This window comes from Desmodus rotundus, chromosome 8 (assembly GCF_022682495.2).
Source record: "Desmodus rotundus isolate HL8 chromosome 8, HLdesRot8A.1, whole genome shotgun sequence".
Classification (NCBI taxonomy): Eukaryota; Metazoa; Chordata; class Mammalia; order Chiroptera; family Phyllostomidae; genus Desmodus; species Desmodus rotundus.
In genome coordinates this window covers 85,444,239-85,469,440 of record NC_071394.1, presented here as the reverse complement: position 1 = coordinate 85,469,440, position 25,202 = coordinate 85,444,239, and the positions used below count along the sequence as shown (strand labels likewise).

The window sequence follows — 25,202 nt, the reverse complement described above, 5'->3', positions numbered from 1 at the left end:
TTTGGAGGAATTTTTCAATGCTGTTATTTTTTAAAAAGATTACTGAGAGAAGGACAAAGGGGAAAAATTAGACAAAGTCTAAATATTAATATGTAAACAAGTACATTCTGATTTGTACTTTTCACAGATTATCATTATGAAGTGTTGGAGGAAGCTAAACAGTCTTTAAGCATTCTTTATTATAGGGGATACCTTGAATATGCTAGAAGCTTGTTTCTTTACCTAACATAATATTTTCTGTTTTTCAAAAGCAGAGAGAAAGATCTGAGGGCGAGAGGTAGAGAGAAGCAAAGTTGAAAGCAAAGTAGATAGAGTAGTCAGGAAAGAGAAGGAAAAAGGAAGCAGAGAGAGGCCCCCTATTACTATGATAGTCTGTGTGTTTGTTAGAATTATGTATTATACATTAGTTCAAAGCTACCAATTTTTTTTAGCTTCAGTGATATCTGAAGCAAAGCAGAAATTTTAAAACAATATAAATTTAAAACATTAATGTTTTCTATTCTAAGTTATAGTTTATTAAAAATAAAATTAACTTTGGGAACTTCAATGTGACTCAGCTTTTATAAGCCAAGGATTAAGATTTAAAAAATAAGAGTAACGCCCTGGCTGGTGTAGCTCAGTAGATTGAGCACAGGCCTGTGAACCACAGGGTCACAGGTTCAATTCTCAGTCTGGGCACATGCCAGGGTTGCAGGCCGAGTCCCCAGTGTGGGACATGTGAGAGGCAACCACACATTAATGTTTCTCTCTTTCTCTTTCTCCCTCCCTTTCCTTCTCTCTAAAAATAAAGTCTTTTAAATAAATAATAAAAAAATAAGAGTAACTATTAATCGACTGATGAAATAATGGCTTCTTAAAGACATTGATATTTGTATTTGATAATGAGATTTTTCTTTCATTTAGTCAAAAGCTTTGAGCAATTACATAAGGGCTTATCTGTGTTCTTAGATTTCACCTAGTAGGGCACATGAATTTTTTCAGTATATTTCAGAGAATTGTGTCCCTATCTCGTTTCCCCAATGCTTTCATCTTTGCCCCATTTCCTTCTCATTGTTTGGTTTTTCTTATGTGGTTAAATGTTAGCATGATTTAAAATTTACTGCCAATTTCATAGTACATAATCTGGTTGATTTTCTGGACAAGATGAATTTTGAACAGGCAAATCTCTAGAGCTGGAGGAAGATGAGGAAGATGAGGAAGATAGTCCAGTTCAAGGCCTGACACTACCTGTTCTGTGACTTGATCAGGCCTTCGTTTTCTCATTTGAAAATGAAGATAATAATAGTACCTATTTAACAGGTAGTTTATGAGGAGGGTTAAGCAAGACTGTGTACATAAAGAGCTTCACACGTAATGCCTGGCATATAATAAGCATATGGTGTTTTTATTATTGTAATCTAATATTTTTTAGCAATCAAGATGATTTTAGATATGCCAGAATACTTGAGTTTAAGGTACATTGTATACATAACATTTAACGCTTTAAAGGTCTTTAGTAGTTCTCAAAAAGTTGATTCTTTTCCTTCCTTGATTTTTATTATATTGCACAAATAATTTTTAATTGATAAAAAGCAAATCTTACCACCCTAATACTAAATAATGATTTTCCTTTTCTGCCTTTCCTGTTGCATATGAACTTTTTCCATAATTCAAATAGAATGCACTCATATCTAAGAGAGTTTTTGTAAAATACAAATATATCACTTACAAAATGTTTTGCTGGATTTTTGGCCTTTCGTTTGTTATGATTTTCGTGAGAACAGAAAAAAAAAATTGTACTCGGGTCGCTAAGAAAAGTATATTTTTAAAAAATTCGTTAACACCATTTGCTTCTATCTAGACTTTTGAAAGTTCATTTCCCTAAATGTGCATGCTTGCACATCAAAGGATATATACCCAAAATGGTCTTCTCTGGGTGCTGGCATTGGGTAGTTTTTACTTACTTCCTCACGCTTTACACATTTTACATAATCAGTATGTATTACTTGTATAGTCAAGAAGAAACATGTTTAAAATGTCCATTCCATTTTTATGAGGTAAAGAAAAACTAAAGTCGTACATAATTTTTTAAACTTTCATTAGGTACCAGCTTTGTTAGGGCTGTGTGGTAGGTTCCGGGGATACAGGAGTGAGTTAGTCACAGTGCTGGGGAACACAGGCGTGAAATCAAAGAAGCAGAGTAAAGGGTTGTAAGGTCTTAGTGGGAGTCTGTACAGGATATCATCATAGGTTCTCACAAGGGAGGTAGACACTGGTGCTTAATACTCCTTTTGATTCAGCATTTTAGTGTATGAATTGAAACAGTTCTTAGGGTGTTTGTACTTACTACAACGGGATTGGAATTGTCATTCCTACTTTTAAGTTCTGAAAGATCAGTTTCTCAGGAGCTGACACATGATTAACCAATTGAATCTAGGAATTTTATCCAGTAGACCTTCAAGCTGAATGACCTCTAGGATATGGAGTGATTAGCAACTGGTAGGGAACTTGGGTGGCATTCTTGGTTGTGCTCCCTCTACTCACCCCCAACCCACATACATTATCTTACAGGACGTTGTAAGGTAGGAACTGTACTCCTTATCTGCTGTGTTCTCATGGCAGTGATAGTAATGATCAGGTGCTACTATATCCTAGGTACTGTTTTAAGCTCTTTATTTATACAGTATTAGCACATTTAATACTCACAATAACCCCATAGGGTTGGTTTTATGTTTATTCCCATTGTATGGATGGGGAAACTGAGGCCTATATATTTGCCCAAGATCACACAGTTGGTAAGTAGAACCAGAATTTCGACCCAGTCAGTATAACCTCTGAGTCTGCATGCTTAACTGTTATACAATACTGCCTCTCTGTCAGTAGTACTTTATGAGGCCAAAAGACAATTAGTACCAATTAATACTGTCTGTTCACTGTTTAGTTTTAAAGGGATATACTGAGTTTAGTTTTACACCTACATCTAAGCTTTCTGTCCTTGGCTGTGTGAGGTGGCTGGGTGGAGAGGAGTAGTACTACTGTTTTGATTAGCTAAAGTTGTTCTCCACTCAACCAAGCTTCTAGATTATAGCGTTCTTTTCAATAGAACTTTCCATTTTTAAGACTTTCTGTGTAGGAATATTTAATTTTAAAAGAATTTAATTTATTTATTTCAAAATTCAAAATAGATCATTTTAAGGAGTGCTGCTTTTCATTATTTCCATATGACCAAGGAATTCACCATAGCCCTTATTAAGTAGAGGATCCTTGAAGGGCATTTAATAACTTTTGGATTTTGAATTTGTGTTTAGAAATGTATTTTGTGTGAGCGGTGTGTTTGTGTATTATCTTGTTTTCTAAGAATTTTACACATTTATGAAGAATTGAAAAATAATTCACATTCTTTTAATCATATGAAGGCAGTTATATGTCAACTTTGGGGTTTAAGATATTGTGGTACCGTCATACTCTGTTTCCTCTATTGTCCGGAAATTAGATAAAAATTCTAAATTTTACTTTTCAGTGTCATCCATGCTCCATTACCAAGTCCTGTTGACAAAGTAAGTTGCTAATGAATATTTTTCTAAACTAACTGAGCTTTATTGCTTTGTTTATAATATGCTTCACCTAGAAAATTATTTCTCTTTTGTAACAAAATCTATAGAGTGTATATAGCTGTATAGTTACTGTAGTCTTCTGATATTCAATATCTGGAGAATTTAGATGGGTGTTTCTTAGGGAAAAGCCTTTGTTACCTTAAGTAAATGGTTATATAGACTGGAAGTACTTGTTTTGTGCCTAACCAGAGGTAAGAAGTGTTAGTTACTACTCTTTATAATGAAATACAGTTCTGTCTAGAAATATTTATTAAAGCTTTCTGCCCAGAGAGCTCACTCAACATATGGAAATAACACAGAAATATGGTTATAGAAATTACTCTTTTATTGTCCTTGAAGATTAGTTTTAGCCTGATTTGGTCAGAAACTTTGCAGTAATTACTTGTTAGAAAATATTTTTTCTTTTCAGAAATAATGGTATATTAAACTGTAGATATCATTGCTAAATGGTGAGAAAAAAACTCCAACATTTTTTGTACCTTTTGACATTAATGTGGATGTGAGCTTTCTTAGTGCAGTAACTAAACTATTGGGGTAAATATTTTACATTTGTTTCTTCCATTTAGATAAAGAATGAAAGCCTACTTGAAACTGAAGTTCTCTGTTAGACTCCTTTTTTAGAAGTAAAAGTGGTTAATCATCAACTTCAGCAATACCAAGAATTATTTCAGAAGTAAATGATGGCCTTGCTGATTTAGGACTAACTTTAAAAAAATAATGCCACCTCTCTGTCTTCTAGTTAGCATATTAATAAAAATATACTTTGTGAGCCTAATCAAGAATGATTCTATTAATGATCATTAGTAACTTGGTAATGATGTGATCATGAATAAGTTAAGATATAAGGCTTGGTGGTATTGAGGATGTGAGTAAATGTTACAGCGACCTAGTAGTGCCCTTCCTTATTTTGTTTGTAGTTGTTTGTAATACTGTCATGGTTTTATATTTCACACTTGGGAGAAACTCCTTATAGAAGGTTATTTGTTCTTGTGCTCTTGAGTTCTAAGTATTTGACTGTGATTTGTAATGTTTAAACACCATTTTTCACATGTTTTTCTTCTTAAAACCTACCTGTAGTTTAAAGGGGATAAAAGGACAAAATTATTTTCATTGCCTCTGGTCATCGGACACAGTGTTATATTTCGTGTTCTGCCTCTCCCCGCACCCCCACATACAAATGCAGTTTTGAAGATGGCTACTTCTAAATGAACTGTGACTTACTGACATATTGAAGAACTATGTAAATATAAATTTGAAAGGGGAAAATGTAGATCTCTTGATTCAGTCGGTATTATTTCTAGATTAAGAAAAGGCTATAAATTTGATTTGGTTTATCAAGGAACATTTTCATGAGTAGCACTTGTTCCGTCACCCTGCTTATAAATCTCAAACTGGTTAGCATGATAATACCATTTAAAAATTTTAGATATAGGACAGCAGTATTTTGAAAACTAAGGGAACTGGTTAATTTGAAAGATAATTTTTTGTTTTGCATATTTCAGTAAATAGGCATTTTAAGAACTTGATTTGACTTTAATGTCTCTTATAAATATTTTGTGTGACTATTGACACTATGTCATTTTGTTTCTAGGTTGCTGCTAACACTCCAAGTATGTACTCTCAGGAACTATTCCAGCTTTCTCAGTATCTACAGGTAAAAGCAAATCTTGAGAATTCTTAAAAGCAAAATTTAACAACTTAGGTTTGATTTTATTAGTTCACAAATATAGGTTAAAGAAATATTGGCTGGATACAAGTACAAAATAAATATCTTTTTTTTTTTTTTTTTGCTGCCCATCCATTGTGCTGAGTAACATCAACATGTCATAAATATCTTTTCAAAGTTAAAACAAAAAGAATTAAAAATAGGTCTTATGAAGAAAGGATAAAAAGAATTAGGATTGTTAAGTCTAGAGAAGATATGATTCTGTACATAAGAAGTGTTTTCCTTCCAATATGAGAAAGTTCCAAAAAAAAGTTCCTTATCTATAGATGACTTTTAAATAAAATTAAACCTGGAGGAATGTTGGTTGCTTATAATAGCAAATAATTATATAGCACTTATTATATGCCAGACTCTAGTCTAGCCCTTCACCTAATTAATTCATTTAGTCCTTACAACTGTCGTATGAGGTATGCATTTTATTCCCATTTTTGTAGATGGAATAACTGAGGGACAGGAAGGTTAAACAGTTTACACAATATCACATACGTAATATGTGGTACAGTTGAAATTTGAACCCAGGCAGTCAGACCTCACAGTCTCTGTCTTACTGACTTGGCTGCACTGCTGGATCTATAAAAAGATTTCCTGATAGGGCAGATACTTGGAATGGAATTTAATACTATGCTTAAAGAGCCATACAAATCTCTAAAAAGGAAACAAATGCTACTTTTTTCCTAGTTTTGGCAGATTTGGGCTGGATTATGGTTCTTATTCTGGTGAGGAAGCATGGTTAAGGACAACCCTGGATCAGGAATTTAGAGATTGCATTGCAGTTTTTATCTTGGTTTGCCTACTCAATGAATTCTGTGACCCTGGGTGAGCCATTTTACACGTGTAGGTCTTCAGTTGCCTTTTGTTTAAAACAATAGGACTAAACCAGTGGTCCTGGGTCCCTACATTCTTTTATAGGAATCAATCATCGAGAACTGTTCTACCTCAGTTAAGAACTATACATCTGTGAAAAGAAAAAGATTATCATTGTGTTAATCAGATCTTGTCTTCCTCTGGGCATAATGTAATGGTGCATAGAAAAGCAGCTTTACACACTTGCAGTTTACCAGTAGAGGGTTTCAAAGCATAGACTCTAGCCAGAATTCCCTGGACTTGGTCTGTAGCTTTAACTTCTGACCCTTTGAGAAAGTTATTTAACCCTTTTGTGCCTCATTTTCCTCATCTGTGATGTGGATATAGCACCTCACAGGATTGTGAAGAATAAATGAATTGGTATATGTAAAACACTTAAAACATAACTAGCACATGGAATGTATGCCATAAATGTTAGTAGTTGTTTACTATTCAGTAGAAAGTCACATTAATTCATCTAGCTCTCTCTCATACAGAGAAGTGGAAGTAAACTTTGAGATTAATTTAGTCTAACCTTCATTTTTCCTATGAGAAATCTGGGGCTCATGTAGCTAAAATGATTTCCCAAGGCCATACCTACTGTTATTAGTCATCATGGACAATGAATCTTAACACCCTGACTCACTCCAGTACTCTAACTTTCTTACCAGTTTTTTAAATATTCATAGTAGGCATAATCTTTCAGTTTCTGTTTCACTAATTCTTTGAAAGAATATTATATTGCACTGTCTTTCCTGTATACATCTCTTTGAATTGCTAAAGTTTTTATGTAAATTGTAAATCTTTTGAATAAAAACTGGAATAGGTGCATTTCATGCCTTAGATCTAAAAGCCCATTCCTGGAAATACTAGATTTCTGTTAGAGTGTGGTTCATGGAGTTATGAAACTTTAGTAAGTGGAGGTGAGGGTTTTTTGTTTGTTTTGTTTTTTTCCTTCTTTAAAAGGTGAAATTACACCATCTAGTGGAAGTAGTGGTTGTTTGGGGTTTTGTTTTTAAGGAAAACTTTTTGCAGCTTGAATACAATTTCCTGAATATTAGGAATGTTTTAGAAGTTTAGAATAAATTTGGAAACTAGTCTCTTATAAGTGTAAGCTGTGTTTTAATGCGGGCTCTGGGCAGGATAGCTTTTATTAGATTCCTTAATCTGTTCTTTTAGAGTTACATTAAAAACCAGTTCCTCTAACTCTAATTACACTAGCTTTTACCTAACTGTTATTTATCAAGGATGTGGAGAGCAATAACTGCATGCTTTAAATCTCAAGTACTGTGTTTGAAGTATATACTTCTCTTTTGAGGTGGCTCAGAGGTATTAGGGTAGTAAGTGTTCTGTAGGTAATGACAGAAAAAGAAGTGAAATTTAAAGATGTGTCAAAACCACAACCATGTGAGCATTTTCACTTTGACTTCCAGTGAAGGAGAGACCCTCTTAACAGTTGTCAAATGTTAACAAGTGACCTAGAGTTAAGGCTTTACTCGCCAATGTCTTTCTGTAAAAATATTTCTTTGCAGCTGAAATATATTTCTTTCCAAGTAGTTATGTAACTCCTTGACCCCTTAATTACATTGAAGTAGCCCTTGGACTCTTACTTATATTTGGTATATTTAATTGCTAATAAGTTGTATACAGTCATAGAATCAGAACATCTGAAAATGCAATAGGCTTTGAGATTGAAGCAGTTCCTTTTTTCTTAAAATAGTGTGTGTGTGTGTGTGTGATACTTTCAATACAAAAAATTAAAGGATATTTTTATTTTAGCTGTCATATCTGTGCAGCTAAGCCATTAAAAAGTATTTGCTACTGCCCTGGCTGGTATGCCTCAGTTGGTTAGAACATTGTTCCATATACCACAGGGTTGGGGGTTCAGTTCCAGGTCAGGACACGTACCTAGGTTGTGAGTTGGATCCTTGGTCAGGGTGCATTTGAGGGGTAACCAGTAGATGTTTCTCATGTTGATGTTTTTTCTCTCTCTCCCTTTCTCTCTCTTTCTAAAATCAATAAACATATTGTTTTTGAAGATTTAGTTCATTTATTTTTAGAAAGAGGGGAAGGGAGGGAGAAAAAGAGGGAGAGAAACATTGATGGATTGCCTCCTGCATGCCCCCAACTGGGGACCTGGCCCGCAACCCAGTGATGTGCCCTGGCCGGGAATCGAACTGGTGACCTTTTTGCTTTTCAGGACGACACCTAACACACTGAGCCACACCAGTCAGGGCAATAAACTCTTTTTTTTTTTTCTTTTTTTTTTAAGTATTTGCTACTTGACCAGATTTCTTTGGCTTAGTTTGGAATGAGATTGATTAGTTTGTTCTGAGATGTGATTGATTGATTGATTTTTATAAAATTCAAGATTAAACACTTGGTGGGTTCTTCAACTGTAGGTGCTTTAAAAAAAAAGAAAACTCTTGTGAAGTATGAGTAAAAAGAAAACACGTCAAGGTAATTTGTTTTCTATTATAGGGGAAGTTGCGGCTAGAGCACCCCTAGTGGTAGTTTTATAGCCCAACAAATGAGGCTAAAATGATACGGCCTATATATATTTTACAACATAGATTTATCAGCTTTGAAAGTAAGATGCAGAGTGGAATGTAATACGATAATATTTTTAGGATGTGCTAAAAATTGCTTACTCTTCAGAGGAATTGTGCTGTTTATTAGAATCTCTTTTGCAATTTGTAATATTTAGGAGGCCTTACATCGCGAACAGATGTTGGAACAGAAGTTAGCCACACTTCAGCGGCTATTAGCCATCACTCAAGAGGCTTCCGATACCAGCTGGCAGGTATTCCAGTTGCCTTTATTTTCAAGAAACCTTTAAGCATATTTTAATATTACCCTGAGATGTTGATTAAACTAAAACTGAAATGTTGTAGCATGCAAAAGCACAGTTTTTCCCAATGAACAAATACTGAAAATTTAGCATTTTACACTGATATTGATCAGTTTTATGATTTTCTTTCTTTCTTTTTTTAGTAGTAGCAACCTTTTTGATGTGTTACTTTTCACTTACTCTGAGATTTTACTTATATTTGACTTTTCTTCAACAGGCTTTAATAGATGAAGATAGACTCTTATCACGATTAGAAGTTATGGGAAACCAATTACAGGCATGCTCCAAAGTAGGTATTAATCTCAACTACGTAAAGAAAAATGCAGTTTTTAATGTTGCTTCATTTCTTTGTCATTTGGAGAACATGCGAAAACACATACATGTTCACCATTCTTTTCGATCTTTTCTCATTATGGGAGATTTCAAACATACATGTATGCAGAAAGAATTACACAGTGAATGCCTGTGTAAAACCCTTTGTCTTTTTTCTATCACAGTTGATATTTGTTGGAAAATCTGGGTCATTTGTCCTGAATAATTTCTTTCATTCTGGATGATTATTTAAACATTCTTCTAGCTCCTCCTCCCACACCATAAAATTTATAGTTTTTTTCCAGGGATTTGATCTGATTTAGGTTCAGTTTCTTTTGCCAACACTCCTCATGAGTGGTATTGTATACTTTCACCAGGAGATACCATGAAGTCTAGTTGTCTGTCTTTTTGAGATACTAGCAATCATTAATGATCCTTGCCTAGATCCATTATTTTATTAAGGATTGCAAAAATGGTGATGTAATTTTGTCTTTCCTTCATTTATTAGCTGGATTACTTCTATAAGAGAAACTTCTCATAAACCAGTTGGCTACCCTGAGGTACATTTTCTTTAGGAAAAAGCAGGATAAGTGATTTTGTTCCTTTATTTACTAGATTTCACAGTAATGAATTGGCTCCTTTTCATCCACCACAGAACAACCATGAACTATTTTTTCCCCCAAACTTCAACTTAAATATGTTTGGTATGTTTTGACCTATTGGATTTTTCTTATTGATACTCAAGTTACCCCATCTTTGATCCATGAGAACTTCTTCATGTTAGCACATGAGTCCTTTTGATAGAACCCTGGCAGACCTTGATGGCTTCCTGCTGTCATATCAGACAAGATAGATATTCCAGGCTCATCTGGTACATTTCCTGTCTCAGACTCGGAATCAGCTCTTCCCTGTGTTGTTCTTGTTTTTATTTTTATTTTTTGGTTTAACCACTGTTTTAAAATGCTTGGACCCTTTAAAGGTAATAGGTTATTTTTGTCCACAACTATAAATATTGTGGCTTGCAGAGAATATGAAAAATAGATAATTCCCTTTGTATATTTGAGAGAAATTTTTAGTTTTCTTTTTCTCTTGGAAGTATGAATTAATATCTCAGTAAAGGCATAATTTACTAATGTACCTTTTTTTAAAAAAAGATTTTATTTATTTAATTTTATAGAGAGGGGAAGGGAGGGAAAAAGAGAGGGGAAGAAAGATTTGAGTGCAAGAGAAACACCAGTTGGCTGCCTCTCGCAAATCCCCAACCAGGACCTGACTGGCAACTCAGGCATGTGCCCCAACCAGGAATGGAACCGGCGACCTTTTGCCCTGTGGGACGACAACCAACTGAGCCACGCCAGGCAGGGCTACTAATATACCTTTTAAATACAGCCTCAATTAATACAGGGCCAACATCATTTGTGTTTGGAGGTATCTTAACATAGAATTCAAAGAGCATCATAATATGTTGTTTTTTTCAAGTGTTAAATTCTTAAAAAAATAACTTGTCTGTGATTATAAATATCTTTTCAATCCTAGAATCAAACAGAAGATAGTTTACGGAAAGAGCTCATAGCATTACAAGAGGATAAACACAACTATGAGATGACAGCCAAAGAGTCCCTGAGGCGGGTTCTTCAGGAGAAAATTGAAGTGGTTAGAAAACTTTCAGAAGTTGAGGTATTTCAATTTAACAAATATTAAATAGTAGTATTATTTTAAAATTGTAGTATAAAATTGATAATATGTTAGGATATTTTAAACTTGGGTGTTATTACATAGCTAGGAAATATTTCCTATCCGTCAGGTGGGAAGGAGCAGTATGCTGTTTTCATTGTCAGGAATTCTTAACCAACGTAACCATGTGAGTTCTGGTGTTTATGATCCCTAGTCAGCTATTGAGGAAATAAAGTCCTAACCATGGCATCTTATTATTCGCATTCTGCTTAGGATTCATCCTCTACACGGTGGACTGTGATCTGTGCCAGGGAATTGATCTCCTGCACCTGCAACTGGAAGAAAAGTTTGCTTTTCTTCCTGTTGACGATTCAGTAAAAGGCAGAGAATTTATACCAACTGTTCTTACTTTCCCCATCCTCCAGAGAGGAAAACTGTGTCTTAACTTTAAAGGTTCAAAGGGGAAATTATCTCTGAGGTCCTTTTTAAGTCTTTTACAAACAATGTGTGGTTCTCATTGCTTTAAAAACAACCTTATTGATAACAGGGGATCATTCCTTTGAACCAAGGTAAAATTACCACAGAATGGATTAATGGATTAATTGATTTAGTTAAAATGCCCATTGTAAACTAAATAGTAAACATACCTTCATATAGGGGTAATTTCTGTAACAGCCCCATCCCATAGTGACTGATCCACTGTCATATCATTAACTTGACATGCAAGGAAAGAAAGTTGCCACCTGTTTTATAATTTTCTTATTAAATTGATCACTGTGTGTTATTAAACTTGCTTTCAGGAATTGATAGGCTTAACATATTTTCAAGACTAAATAAAAGTCATACTCAGTGGCCTTTAAAATGTATAATTGTATAAAGTTAGCATTCTCTCCTCCCTGTCCCTGCTTTGTGTGTTTTTGTTTTAAATTCTTATATTTTCTGTTTTAGAATGTACGTTGAGTAAATTGAAATCCTTACATTATTTAAATTAATTGCCTGTAAACTTGAATTGCAGCGAAGTCTGAGTAATACCGAAGATGAATGTACCCACCTGAAAGAAATGAATGAACGGACTCAGGAAGAGTTAAGGGAATTAGCCAATAAATATAATGGAGCAGTTAATGAGATTAAAGATTTATCTGATAAATTGAAGGTATGTATTAACTCAACCTGAAAGTAATTAAGTTAATTGGCCCTAACACACTGGATAGCTTAAGAATTTAGGTATTGCTGAACAGTTGCTGATGTAAGATTTGGTAATGGTTGAAATTTATGGTAAAAATAAGGTGCTCATATTCCATTTAGCCCAAACCCCATTGCCATAGATAATTGAAAGTCTATAAAAGCTGGCATAGTCTTTGGATGAAAATCAATAGTACTTGACAGTAAGCAGCAAAACCCAAGATACTCAGACTTTTTTTTTAACTTGAATCTGCTTGTCTTCAGACAGTCCCAAGGTAGGGCCCAGCTATTAGTGCTAGGCCAAGCCCAGAGAGAGCTTTGGAGTGATCTGCCTAAAGCCTGTAGCTTCCTAGGGATGTTTTTGACTCTGCCTCAGCTTCAGTTCTCTGTAGCTAAAGGACATGCAGAATAAGGACAGACCAAACCATCCGTAATAGCAAGTTGGTCCTTCAAAATGTTGTAACTGAGTTTGTGAAGACCCATCTTTATATAATTCAAACCATGGATTGAGTGGCTAGAAGAGACATACCTCCCCTCTTATGTGATTGGTTAACCTGTAGTAGTTTTAAAGGATGTTAAAAGAGGTTATTTTGAAAAGTACTTGTAACCATCATTTCTTTAGCTAAACATAATTGTGTTTGAAATTTCAGAACAAGTTATATTTTAGAACTTACAAACTAATTGCAACAGTAGTAATTTCATAGGAAAACCTTATTACCCTCTTTAAAAATCTGTTTTTCATCTTGACCACTTTATCTCAGTGTACTGAGCCTGCTTGCTGGCTACAAGTTGTCTTTTTCCCCAGTGATGTGGAGGCAGGACCCCATTGCAGATCACTTTTGACATCATTTTGATATTTACAGATATGTGCTATGATATTGAATATTATCCTTAGAAGTTTCATGACTAAAAGCAGTTCTGCTTTTAGGTTTCTTAAAAGAAGTTAAGATTTTGTCAAATAACTGAATTTTCTATTTCTTTCTCAACAGGTAGCAGAAGGAAAACAAGAGGAAATCCAACAGAAAGGACAAGCTGAGAAAAAAGAATTACAACATAAAATAGATGAAATGGAAGAAAAAGAACAGGAGCTCCAAGCAAAAATAGAAGCTTTACAAGCTGATAATGACTTCACCAATGAAAGGCTAACAGCTTTACAAGGTAAATTAGCTAATGCAGAAATTGGCTTAATTTGATTTTTTTTCCTTTTTATCCGTGAAATATCTTTTTCTTGGACTTTTATTTACAGTACGGTTAGAACATCTTCAGGAGAAAACTCTTAAAGAATGCAGCAGCTTAGGTACGTGTCATCAAATTTCTTAATTAAAGCTGAATCTTATCATTAAACTTTTGATGTTTGCTATTTCACATTGGGTACTTATTTTTTCTTAGAGTGATGTTTTACATATTAGGTATAACGTATCTACACTTTCACAAAATTTCCTTTAAAAAGATGCTTGATGGCCACCAGTGGGCACCATTGTTTAGTTCTTTGAGATGAATGAAATTTCTCCATCTGAGACACATCACTTAGAGATATTTAAATGAGAAAAATACATAAACAGCAGGATCCTTTTTAATTTTTTTGAGGTTCTTGAAAAACTACTAAACAGTTGTAGCCTTTTCTCTGAGTTGCTGGAAGATGGCAAGTTGAACACTTCTTGTACAAATAAATTTCAAGTGTTCTATACAGTCTTAATTTAAGTAGGATTATGAAATGCCATGGTTACACTTGAGACCAGTTTTAAAGTAATGCTTTCTTTGATCAGGCAATGATACACTGTCTTAATCCTAGGGATACAAGTTGATGACTTCTTACCTAAAATAAATGGGAGCACAGAAAAAGGTAGTGTAAAAAACTTAAATATTTTTCTTTCATGATATCCTTTTACTATTTAAGCAGGATAGAGAGGTCAGGATTTTAAGATTTTAAGTGTTTGGAATAAAAAGCATGCTTTTCAGAGACGACTGGATCCCTTTGTTTTGTAATTCTTAATGCTACAGTCTATGGTTGGGTATCCTTTGTTATATGGAAATTTCAGTTATTCAGATAATAAGAAAATAATATAGCTTTCTCCCCCCATTAAAACTTTCAAAGAACTGTAATTTTCTTTCATCAAGTACTGCTCCTGGGGATAATTGGCCCCCCATTTTTCATATTTGTGCCCCAGCCAAGAGTTTACTTAATAGCCCATTGAGCCCTTGAGCATATCATAGAAACTCCTTTTTTCATTCATTTGTTTCATTGATCAAAGAAAACAGTCATTCGTTTCTGCCATCTGAAAAAAATCCTTTATTATTTCTTGGTACTGTAATCCTTCTTTCTGGATAGTTTGGGTTATCTCTTGCCAAAAATGTATAGCCACTATTGGTTTCCCTACTACTACTACAATAGGGTACTTTTATAGGGTACCATAGCGTACCCAATAGCTTTGAAATTCCTTCAGTCATGAAGGTAACTGCACACTCCTCCCTTCCCCACCTATCCAACATTAATTGAGTACCAAATATGTGCCAGATTCTGCATTAGACGCTTGGAGTACAGAATGAATAAAACTGTTTTCTGTGTTTGCATATCTATGTGCCTCTCAGCTCAGTTTTGTTACAGAAAGAAGTTAGTGGAAGGTAGCAAGGTCGATACCCAGAACTTAATAATAGTTTTTTTCCATGTATCAGGGGATATCTTTATAGTTCTTGGGCAGCAGCCAAACTCTGATAAAGTTAGGCGGTACGTTTTTGGTTGTTTTGTTTGGTTGTTTGGTTTTTGATCAATTGCTGGCGAAATGTATTTAGGTAATTATGTATATGTAAGCCTCAAGGTCAAGATCTAAACATTGAATATATAATGAATTTGAAACTCTAAATTTTAAAAGTTTTAATAATCATTGTTATTTGACTACTGTCTGTATATTTTGTAGAATACATTGACATTTTAAAATTCCAGTTTAATTGAGTTTCAATTTAAGAATTTTTAAAGGTGTAGTTTATATTCATTGTACTAATATTACTAATTTCTGTTTTTTAAATATATTTAGCAACATAGGTAAAGTGACTTAATTCTTCTAAAACCTTGTCATTCTTAAATGAATTTATATTTTCTGTTATTATTTTGCCTCTTTCTGGCATGTATACTTTTTATTCAAATCCATCACTTTTTTAATTTGAGCATGCATTTATTAATATTAACATTAACTCAAGCTGGGAACATTCTATTCCTTAAGAGAATCCTTTTATATATACTAAACCATCTTTATATTATTTAGAGTTGTCACATTACTGCTTAAATATTTTTGCCAGTTCTGGATATGAGAATAGTTGAGCACAACTCCTTGATTTAAGGCTGAAAAAGATATTTTGGATACTTTAAGGTATTCCTTGCTATAATTATTTTTCCCTTGCTGGTGTGTTTTTGTAGTATTGATAAATTGGGTAGTGTGAGAGTGACTAATTCAAAGTATTGAAAGAAACTGAGGCCCTGGTGGGGTAGCTCGGTTGGTTAGAACATTGTCCCGATATGCCAAGACTATGGGTTCAATCCCCAGTCAGGGCACATACAAGAATCAACCAACAAATGCATCAGAGAGTGGAACAACACATAGATGTTTCCTCCCTTCCTCTCTCTGTAAAAGTAATAAGTAAATAAATTTTTTTTTTAAATTTAAGAAGAAGCTTAGCAGTAAATATCTGGATATACACAAAAGTTTCATACACCAGATTTAGTTACAGAGTAGATTCTGGAATAAGATGGATCTATTCTGAATCATTTGTAATATAACAAACCAGTTATCAAGTATTCAAATTTACCAAAGTCCATAAATAATGGGCTGTTAGATATGATTTTAACTAAAATTACTCTTTAAATGGTAATAAGACAACCAAGTATAGCTGTAAGAGAATATTTCAAAAATGGCTGGAGATAGTAAGATTAAAACTTCTTCAGTCAACCCCATTTTTGAAATTAAATCTGACATAGTTGCTATAAATACAGGTTTATACTATAAATGTTTAAATATCTAATAAGCATAAATTGAATATATGTTAGTGGATATAGAAAAGCACTGTCTAATACAATTATTGTGAGAGCCACATACATAATTTTTTTCCCCCGTAGCCACTTCCAGACACCGTAATGACTTCTGTGTCTTTAAGGTTTGTAACGTGGCTTTACTATTGCCAGCTTCCTCTACATTTCTGCAGAAATATGAGAGCCACATACATAATTTAAATTTTTTTGGTCACTACATTTAAATACAGAAAGAAATAGATTAAATTTTAAAATTTATTTTAATATAGTTAATTTAACCCACTATATCCAAAATATTATTTAACATGAGTCAATATGAAAAGATTGTAAGTGAAGCATTTCACATTCTTTTTTTCTTAATAAGTCTTTGAAATCAGTCTGTATTTATTTCACACTTACAGCACATCTCACTTTCTAAGGGCTCAGTAGCCACATGTACCTAATGGCTACTATATTGGACAACACAGGTATAGAAAATTAAAATCCATAGGAAACTCATATGTATAAATAAAACATATTTTAAGTATCGTGGTTCTCTGCTATGTTTCTATATATGTCTTTTTCTTTATTCCTCAACCCTATTTAGCATCATAAACACACTCCCCCCCCCCATTCCTTTTGGATTATCAATGACATCTTTTATAGTTCTGGCAAAGTGAGTTCCCAAGGGCTGGAGTTCAAGTAATGGTGTATTAAAAGTGTCGTGATCCAAATCTTTTGCATATATTATCTGAAAGACATTTCTCTTACATGTCTCAGGAAAAACCTTTGTGCAAGTCATATATGTAATTATCTTTTCATATAGTCTTGCATTTTATCTAACTGGTGTAGCAAACATTTTAATGTAGGGTCCTGCTATTAAAATCAGAGTAGGGATGAAAGGGTAATTTTTGGTTTGGTGACTCATGGTGGGAGCTCCTGCATTAACAAATGTCATGTAAAGTCCTATGGTGTAAGTTTGAAATCTGATTTTAAATAAGTTTTATAAAGTCCTTTAGTTAGGTTAAAATTTGGTATCAAATGAGTTTTCATATTTAACAGGGATGTTTGTATAGTTTGAGTTCTAAAATGTTATAGCTTAGATAGGATTTATGTAAAACAACTTTTTCTGTCCTAGTACTTACTATTCAAGTGAGGACTCCTGTCTTGGATTTTTTGGCTCCAATTGGCAAATGCTATTTTTTAGCCTTTTTTTTTTTACTTCAAATTTCTGTGGCAGTTAGTCTGGTTTTTTCTTTTTCTTCTTGGGGCTATATTGTATCTCTAAGTATGTAATGCATTGGTCTATAAAACATGAGTTTTATCAACCTTTCTCCTCATGTTTTTGTCTTGTTTATAGTGACTGTAGGATGGAGGCTCTGCACACATGTAATGAGATAAAGAACAGTGATACATTTGAGTACGAAGGCAAAACAGGCTATCAGGAAGGGTATCAAGAGAGACTGATGAGTGCTCAGAGTAGGAGGTGCCTGCCTCTCAAGCAAAGTTGAGATGAAGAGGGTTGAGGTGGGTTGAGATGGAGGAGGAGAGAAAAGGGCTTTTTTAGAGTGGTGCTAACACATGGTCCTCTTCAACAGGTTTTGGTGTTTTCATACCTTCTAGATAGTCATCTTGTTGGGAGTATGTTTTTTAATACTTAACTTTGTAAATGTATTTGGTAATTATGAAAGATAGAAATGTGTAATTGAAGGATGTTATCCACATTGAGAAATTAACTCTTTGAATCAAAGTAAAGACTATTGTAATAAAAGGGCTAAAACTTTTTTATTAAACTACTGTGTTAGATTTTAATTCTCTGCATCCATAAAAAAAAAACAAAACAAAAAAGTTCTCTTTGACCTGAAGAAAACTATTTACCAAACTCTTCTTTTTAAATGTGCAGACATTAATTTTAATCATTTGGACAGAGATAAACAATGTAGTGTTTCTATTGTATATGAAGTACACAGATTAAGTGACTCAAAAGGGAAGACTGAAATGAAAGTGTAAAAATTAAAATAGTGCATCATTTTCTTTAAAATCCTGAGGCATTATTGTATGGTATTCTTAAAGTACCTTTTCCTCTTACTAGGATGAGTAGTTTTGAAAAGGGACTGTTAGAAAATAGTCATTTGAAACTTCAGTAAGAACAAATGTAAAATTTCGAAATTACTTAAGGTTTTTTATTAAGCTCACATGGAGAAAGGTTTATTTTAAAAGTGTTAAGAAACTTTTTAAAGCAATATATTTCTATGGTTTTCTTGAGCTCTTTGGATAGAAACTGCACCTTTAAAAGCGAATCATTCAGGGTATAAATTAATGATTACGTAAGTACAATTTTCAGTCATTTCACTTCATTTAACTCTAAAATATGTCTACGATTAGTATTAAAATATATTAAACTTTTATTAGTCTCATTCAGAGTTACCCATGTTGAAACATTTCAGTTTTTCTACCCTTGCTGTTGGTTTTCAAAAACAGCAACAGACTATATCCTTAAAGGTGTTTCTTTCTTTATTAGAGCACTTGCTTTCAAAGAGTGGCGGGGACTGCACTTTTATTCATCAATTCATAGAATGCCAGAGTGAGTACAGAGTATTTTTCACATCGATTTTAATGAAGTCAGAGTCTATAATTGAAAAATGAGAGGGAAATGAAGATCTCGATGTGTTTGTTATTGTAGCAGTGCCCAAAGGACCATCTTCAGACAGCACTGAACTTTTTCTTACTGTTTATGTTTCTGTCTTTTGAAAAAAATATTTCTTTGCATTCACCTTCACAGATGGAGATGAACATTTCGTATTGCCCACAAAAAAAAGAGAGAAAGTTTCAAGCTTGTTAATTAAAAATCATTATTGAGCCCTAGCTGGCATGGCTCAGTGGAGTGAGTGCCAGCCTGTGAACCAAAGGGACTCTGGTTCGATTCCCATCAGGGCATATGCCTGGGTTGCAGGCCAGGTCCCTGTAGGGGGCATGTGAGAGGCAACCACACACTGATGTTTCTCACCCTGTCTTTCTCCCTCTCTTCCTCTCTCTAAAAATAAATAAATAAAAATATTTTAAAAAATCATTATTGAGCAGGGAATAAAATAGAAGATCAAGCACCTAAACTTAAGAGATAGTTATAACCTTAATCTGTTTCACTTAAGTTTTAGTTCTGTCACAGATATGGATTTCGAGGTTCTTAAATAAATTTCTTAAATGAAACACAAAACAGTTATTTAGTTTGGGTACTCAGATGTGGAGATGACCCTTACAGTAGCAGGAGCTTTCTAGGGAAGGAGTAGCAACAGATTGTCCTGTAGTCTGACGTCAGCTGCCTCCCCTTGGGAAGCTGTACAAGGCTATCTTTAATAATATATTTTTTAAAATAATATCATCCCTGGCTAGGTCATCCTGTACACCAAAAGGTTGTAGGTTTGATCCCTGGTCAGTGCACATACCTAGGTTTTGGATTCTCCGATATGTGCCCGGTTGTGCCCGGTTGGGGCACATATGGGAGGCCACAGATGGATGTTTCTCTCTGTCTTTCTGTCTTTCCCCCTCCCCCTCTTTCCCTCCTTCTCTCTCCCTTCTCTGTCTAAAATCAATGAACATACCCTCAGGTGAGGACTTAATAAAATAATAGTATTTTATAGATAGATTGGTTGGCTTTTGAGGTAATTTAGACTTCTGCTGAATTCTGAACAGAGTATTGTGAATTCCCTCTGTCTTGAAAATTATGTGGCTGTTTAAATGTGTAACAGTCACAAGGTTGAGATAGTCTCTTAATCTTGTTAGTGACAATTAAAGGTTACTACTAGTAGTAAAATTCATTGACGATATCTGATTTTTCCTATCAGATACACAGTCAGGCATTTTTCTTTCCTTCTCTCTCTTTTTTAGAAAAGAGTGGTTTTCAAACTTTTTATGCTCATGAATTCACTTTGCGGGTGTGCTTACATGTGTGGTGTGCTTCCCCGCCCACCCCCATCTCAGAGCACTTGGGGGTTATAAGGATTACACCTGGTAATTATAGCAGACACAAACTCGACAGATCAAATGTCATATTCCTTAGAAATGCTTTAAGGGATTTCTTTAATAGTTTTAGAAGAGCATCTGTTTTTGTCCATTTTAAAGACTATAATATTGAGGCAAATTATTTAATAAATAGGACATATTTCTTTGTCATTTAAATTTCTTTTGAAAAAATGTTTCTCATAAAGCAAAAATAAGTGCATCTTTTTATCTTTTTATTACTAAATCACACTTTGCAGAAAATTGGCACAGGAATTTGGGGCAAAATAATTGTTATCCCCTGAAACCAACTAAAAGCAATATATATAATAAAAGCAGTATATGTAATATAAAATGTAAATCTTTAGGAGAATTTTATACTTGGTTTTATTATATGTTAACATGTTTAAATATTATTTTTATTTTAAACTTTTGGAATTTATATTTTGAGCCCAACAAAATAAGAACAGAGAACTATCAAAAGAATGTTTTACTAAATTGCAAAAATCTTTGCAAATTTATAATATAAAAATTTTATAAAATGTGTAAAATACTTAGTTGTAGTTAATGCAGAACAAAGTGTGTTTTAAAGAAAAAGATGTTTGGAGACTTTTACTGCGTCATCGTTTTGGATAGAAAATGGACCAAACATTAAGATGTAGAACAGAAGTCACGTAAATTACAGCAATTCCTTCAATTGGGATAATAGCCTATAAAATGTTTACAGGGACTATGTAATGGCCTGGGAAAATGCTAAATGTGATACATTGGAGGCAGGGTGGGGGATAAGACTATAAAATCCTGTACTTGTGGACAAAGTGTGAACCAAAGAACAGAAAAAAAAAGTATTTCTGCGAACAAGCAAGCAAAGTACAGCCAAAGACGCTGAAGTTGAGAGCAGGCCGACAGTGATCAGAGGGGAGAGGGGAGAGGATAATGGGGGAAAAGGATGAAGGGTTGGTTCACAGGAACAATTATAAAGGATATATGGACAACAACAAGGGGGGTGGAAATGGGGGAGGGAGGCATGGAGGGCTAGGGTGGTAGGGAGGGGTAGGGGGAAAAGTCAGAAAACTGTACTTGAACAACAATAATAAAAAATAAAAAATATATTTCTAGACATTTGAATCCATTTGATCCCTAATGCAAATAATGAAAGGTGGACTGTAAGCTCAGGTAGCTAGGGATATTGCCCATTATATAAACCTGTTTGGTTCCTGAGTTTCAGTAGCAAGAGGTTGGTTAATAAGGATATCCCTTTTACATTAAAATTTTCCAAATCTGTTTGACTCCTTAAATTTGGATAGCCAGAGTTGGCATAGTAACAGTTATCTCTAGTTTGATTTTTTGTCACAAAGGAGATTGTAATTTTTTTATGACAAGCTGCCATTATAGAAATTGTGTTTAATAAGTATAATGTCAAGCAAGGCAATTTCAGCAGAAATCTTCCTCAAGTGACCTTGTGAAACAATTTTGGATTATTTTTTGACAAGTGCATACAAACTTTTTTACTACTATTTTTATTGATAAAAATGTCTTAAACTGATTTATAGTCTTGAACATGAAGTTTATATTCTGTGAGCAGTGATGCTTCATATTCTTGTTCCTAGTTTTTTATAAAGCAAATGTTAAATACCTAGGTTTCATTATTTACTGTGCTTGTATAGTATATATTCACCTTGTTTAGAAAAAATTAGAGAGTGAATAGTTAACTTCCGTAGTATTCTGCATATCTATTTTTAATTTATTGAGAGATGTTTTTCAGTTTATGTGTATGAATCCATAAGAGATGATTTGGTTGTTAGTTCTCTCAATTATTTACTTATTTTGAGGAAATTAAATGAGTTGGAATACATTTTATTTTGCTTTCTTTTTATGATAAAACACAGTGTTTCTTACAGTTCTTTTTTCTGAGAAAAGCTTTTAATGCCATCAAAGAGATTGGATTTGAACAGATTCAAATATAATCTTTTACATAATTCCAGAACCTTAAATTTTCTATATGAAAATATACCATATAAAAATCTACAATTAACCAGTAACTTTAGTAAAACTTCCTAAACAGCCCTAGCAATATTTCCTTCTTCAGAGTTTCAGCCATGAAGATTAGTTTAAGGAGAAATCTGTATTTCGTGTTCCCTGCAAATTTTAATTATTAATTACTCAAGGTTTATTGTGAAACTTAATGTGTTGACTATGTTTTGCTAAAGATGTTTTTTCAGTTAAATTGTGAATCTCTTAAGTTCATACATATATCTTGAACTCTATCATTTGATTAATTTGTATGCTGAGTGAAAAGATAAAGGGTAGCTCTGGCTGGTGTGACCCAGTGGATTGAGCACAGGCCTGCAAACCGAAAGATTGTTGGTTTGATTCCCTGTCAGGGCACGTGTCTGTGTAGCAGGCCAGGTCCCTAGTTGGGGGCATGCAAGAGGCAACCAATTGATGTATCTCTCTCATATTGCTGTTTCTCTCCCTCTCTCTTCCCTCCCTTTCCCCCTTTCTAAAGTAAATAAATAAAATCTTTAAAAGAAAAAGAAAAGGGTAAAAGAATCGAAGGGCATGGAGACCTACCATCATTCATGGGCATAGAGTGAAAGACAGCCTTTTCTGGACTGTTGCCTGCCCCTTTGACTTCTCTCCCACTGTCTGTGTAGGAGAGGGTACAGGCATCATTGCTGGTTGCTGTAGCAGCTTTCTTCTGAGATCTGCTTTGTAGACATACATTATAGCCTCCCTCAAGGGCATCTCCCTCTTGACGGTGGAGTTAAAAAGTGCCCTGAAATATCATGTCTTTGAATTCTTTTTTTGAAAATATATTCTGTTGATTGTGCTATTACAGTTATCCCATTTTTCCCCCCTTTATTCCCCTCCATGCTGCACCCCCCACACACACACCAGTTTTCCCCAACCTTAGTTCATGTCCATGGGTCATACATGTAAGTTCTTTGGCTTCCCCATTTCCCATACTATTCTTAACCTCCCCCTGTCTATTTTCTACCTACCATTTATGCTTCTTATTCTCTATATCTTCCCCCCCTCCCCATCCCACCCCCCCCACTGATAACCGTCCCTGTGATCTCTGTTTCTGTGATTCTATTCCTGTTCTAGTTGTTTGCTTAGTTTGTTTTTGTTTTTAGGTTCAGTTGTTAATAGCTGTGAGTTTGTTGTCATTTTACTGTTCATAGTTTTGATCTGGAACCCTGGGTTGTGCAGTCTGTCTCACTCCCCAGTTGTTCCCTCGGGTGTATCTGCACACAAATGTGGGACTTCCCTTTCTGCCGCCTCGCCCACCCCCGTCCTCCAGCCAGTGCCTTGCCGAGAATCCTCTCCACCCTGGCTACCCATCTCCTCCCCTCCTACCGGTCTGGATGAATGTTTCTTCTTTAACTTAACTTCTTGGTTGTTGGACTTCCATACAGTTTGATTTTCTGGCATTTCTGGTTATTTTTTTGTTTTTAAAGTTGTCCTTTTGGTTGTACAAGGAGGCAAAGTGTATCAACCTATGCCTCCATTTTAGCTAGAAGTTGTCTTTGAATTCTTAATCTGTGCTTATTAGGAGTCTTAACATTTTCTTAATTATTATTATCATTTCTAGTTCTCTTAATATTTCATGTCTTAGTAGTTTTTTCCTGATTTAAAAAAAAATTCTTTCTGTGCCTTCCACCCCATTTTGAAATCGCAGCCTCTATCTGTGTATGCTTCTTTCATCCCCTCCTCCCTTCCACGAGGGCTTTGTTCTCACATAGAAATTGCCTTATTCGGAGTAATGAATGCATCGAACCAGTTTTGCTCTTGTGATTGTTTACTTTCCATCACTGTATGAGATCATACTCTTTGAACCATCTTTGGATTATTCTGATTACATATTCTACTTGAATCAGATTTTAAATTTAGTTTTTAAACTTTTATTTCCCTAAGCCAAAGCAGTTTATTTATGACAAAGAATAGGGAACAGTTGGTTCCCTCCCTGCTCGTAGAAGTTTATATCCTCATTATAAGGAAACTCCTGAGTGTGAACTAGATGTTACTAATTTTGTTTCTTTGTTCTTAGAGTAGTCGTCCAATCTAGGATATATTGGAGGGACATTGTTTTTTGTTTATTTGTACCAATCATTTCCCCGCTTAGCTAGCATTCCAACATCTCTGCCAGATTTTCTCCCAATGTAATTACACAGAGGATAGTCTTAAAGTTCATGGCAACTGTGTTTTGGTGTATAGATTGTAAAGAAAAAGTCTGTTTCTGTATTCTTAAAATTGGTCCATTTCATTTAGTTTTGAATCAATCCTTGAACTCCAATTTTTTTCTCATTTATTCTTTTTTTATTCTTAGGTTTTAGGACAAATAGCTTCTGGAATTGTTTTTGTAAAAATGGAGGCCCTCGCCCTGGCCAGTATGGCTCAGCTGGTTGGAGTGTCATCCTGTAACCAGAAGTTTACAAGTTCAGTTCCTGATCAAGGCACTTATCTAGGTTGTGGGTTCAGTCCCTGGTGCGGGTGCGTGTAAGAGACAACCAAGTGATGTTTCTCTCTCACATCTATGTTTCTCTCTCTCCCTTCTTCTCTCTCTAAAAGCAATGAAAAAATGTCCTCGGGTGAGGATAAAAGTAAATAAATAAATAAAAATAACTTAGAAAATGCAGTCTATCTTCTGTAGCAAGAATTGCTTTAATTTTATTTTGCTGCAGAAACAAATAACCTTGTAAAAATCATTACTATTAAAATTAGCAAGCTCACAAGATCTCCCCTAGGAGGTTCTAAAGCTCTGTGTCTACTTTATGAACTGCTGCTCTCTGAAGGGAAGTAAATTGTTGGTTTGATGTTGATGCTGATTGTTTATATTTACTTTGATTGTACCTTGATGTTCATTCTAATGTCAGTTTCTTTGCTGTATATCTTTTTGATAACCTTTTAGGTGACTTCAGCTCATTTTCATTTATGATGTTTAGAATAGGATCATAGGGATCTTGGTGTGAATTCTGATTTGCTCCCTCACTGGTAGTATGACTCTGGGCAATATGACCT

General features: G+C 34.4%; 1 protein-coding gene across 41 annotated transcripts in view; it reads left to right on the top strand.

Moving 5' to 3' along the window:
* Nucleotides 1-25,202, top strand: part of SLMAP (sarcolemma associated protein) — a 153,936-nt gene that overhangs the window by 79,252 nt on the left and 49,482 nt on the right. For 11 of the 41 annotated variants that reach the window (XM_071222275.1, XM_024556554.4, XM_045192311.3 and 8 more), the window contains exons 5-14: nt 3,500-3,536; nt 5,185-5,247; nt 8,870-8,965; nt 9,231-9,302; nt 10,862-11,002; nt 12,015-12,152; nt 13,171-13,339; nt 13,428-13,478; nt 13,974-14,024; nt 18,703-18,765. In XM_071222275.1, the coding sequence (XP_071078376.1) occupies nt 3,500-3,536; nt 5,185-5,247; nt 8,870-8,965; nt 9,231-9,302; nt 10,862-11,002; nt 12,015-12,152; nt 13,171-13,339; nt 13,428-13,478; nt 13,974-14,024; nt 18,703-18,765 (881 nt within the window). The remainder of the gene's footprint in view (nt 1-3,499; nt 3,537-5,184; nt 5,248-8,869; nt 8,966-9,230; nt 9,303-10,861; nt 11,003-12,014; nt 12,153-13,170; nt 13,340-13,427; nt 13,479-13,973; nt 14,025-18,702; nt 18,766-25,202) is intronic. The other 30 variants (XM_045192327.3, XM_045192325.3, XM_045192326.3 and 27 more) reach the window with 7 other exon arrangements.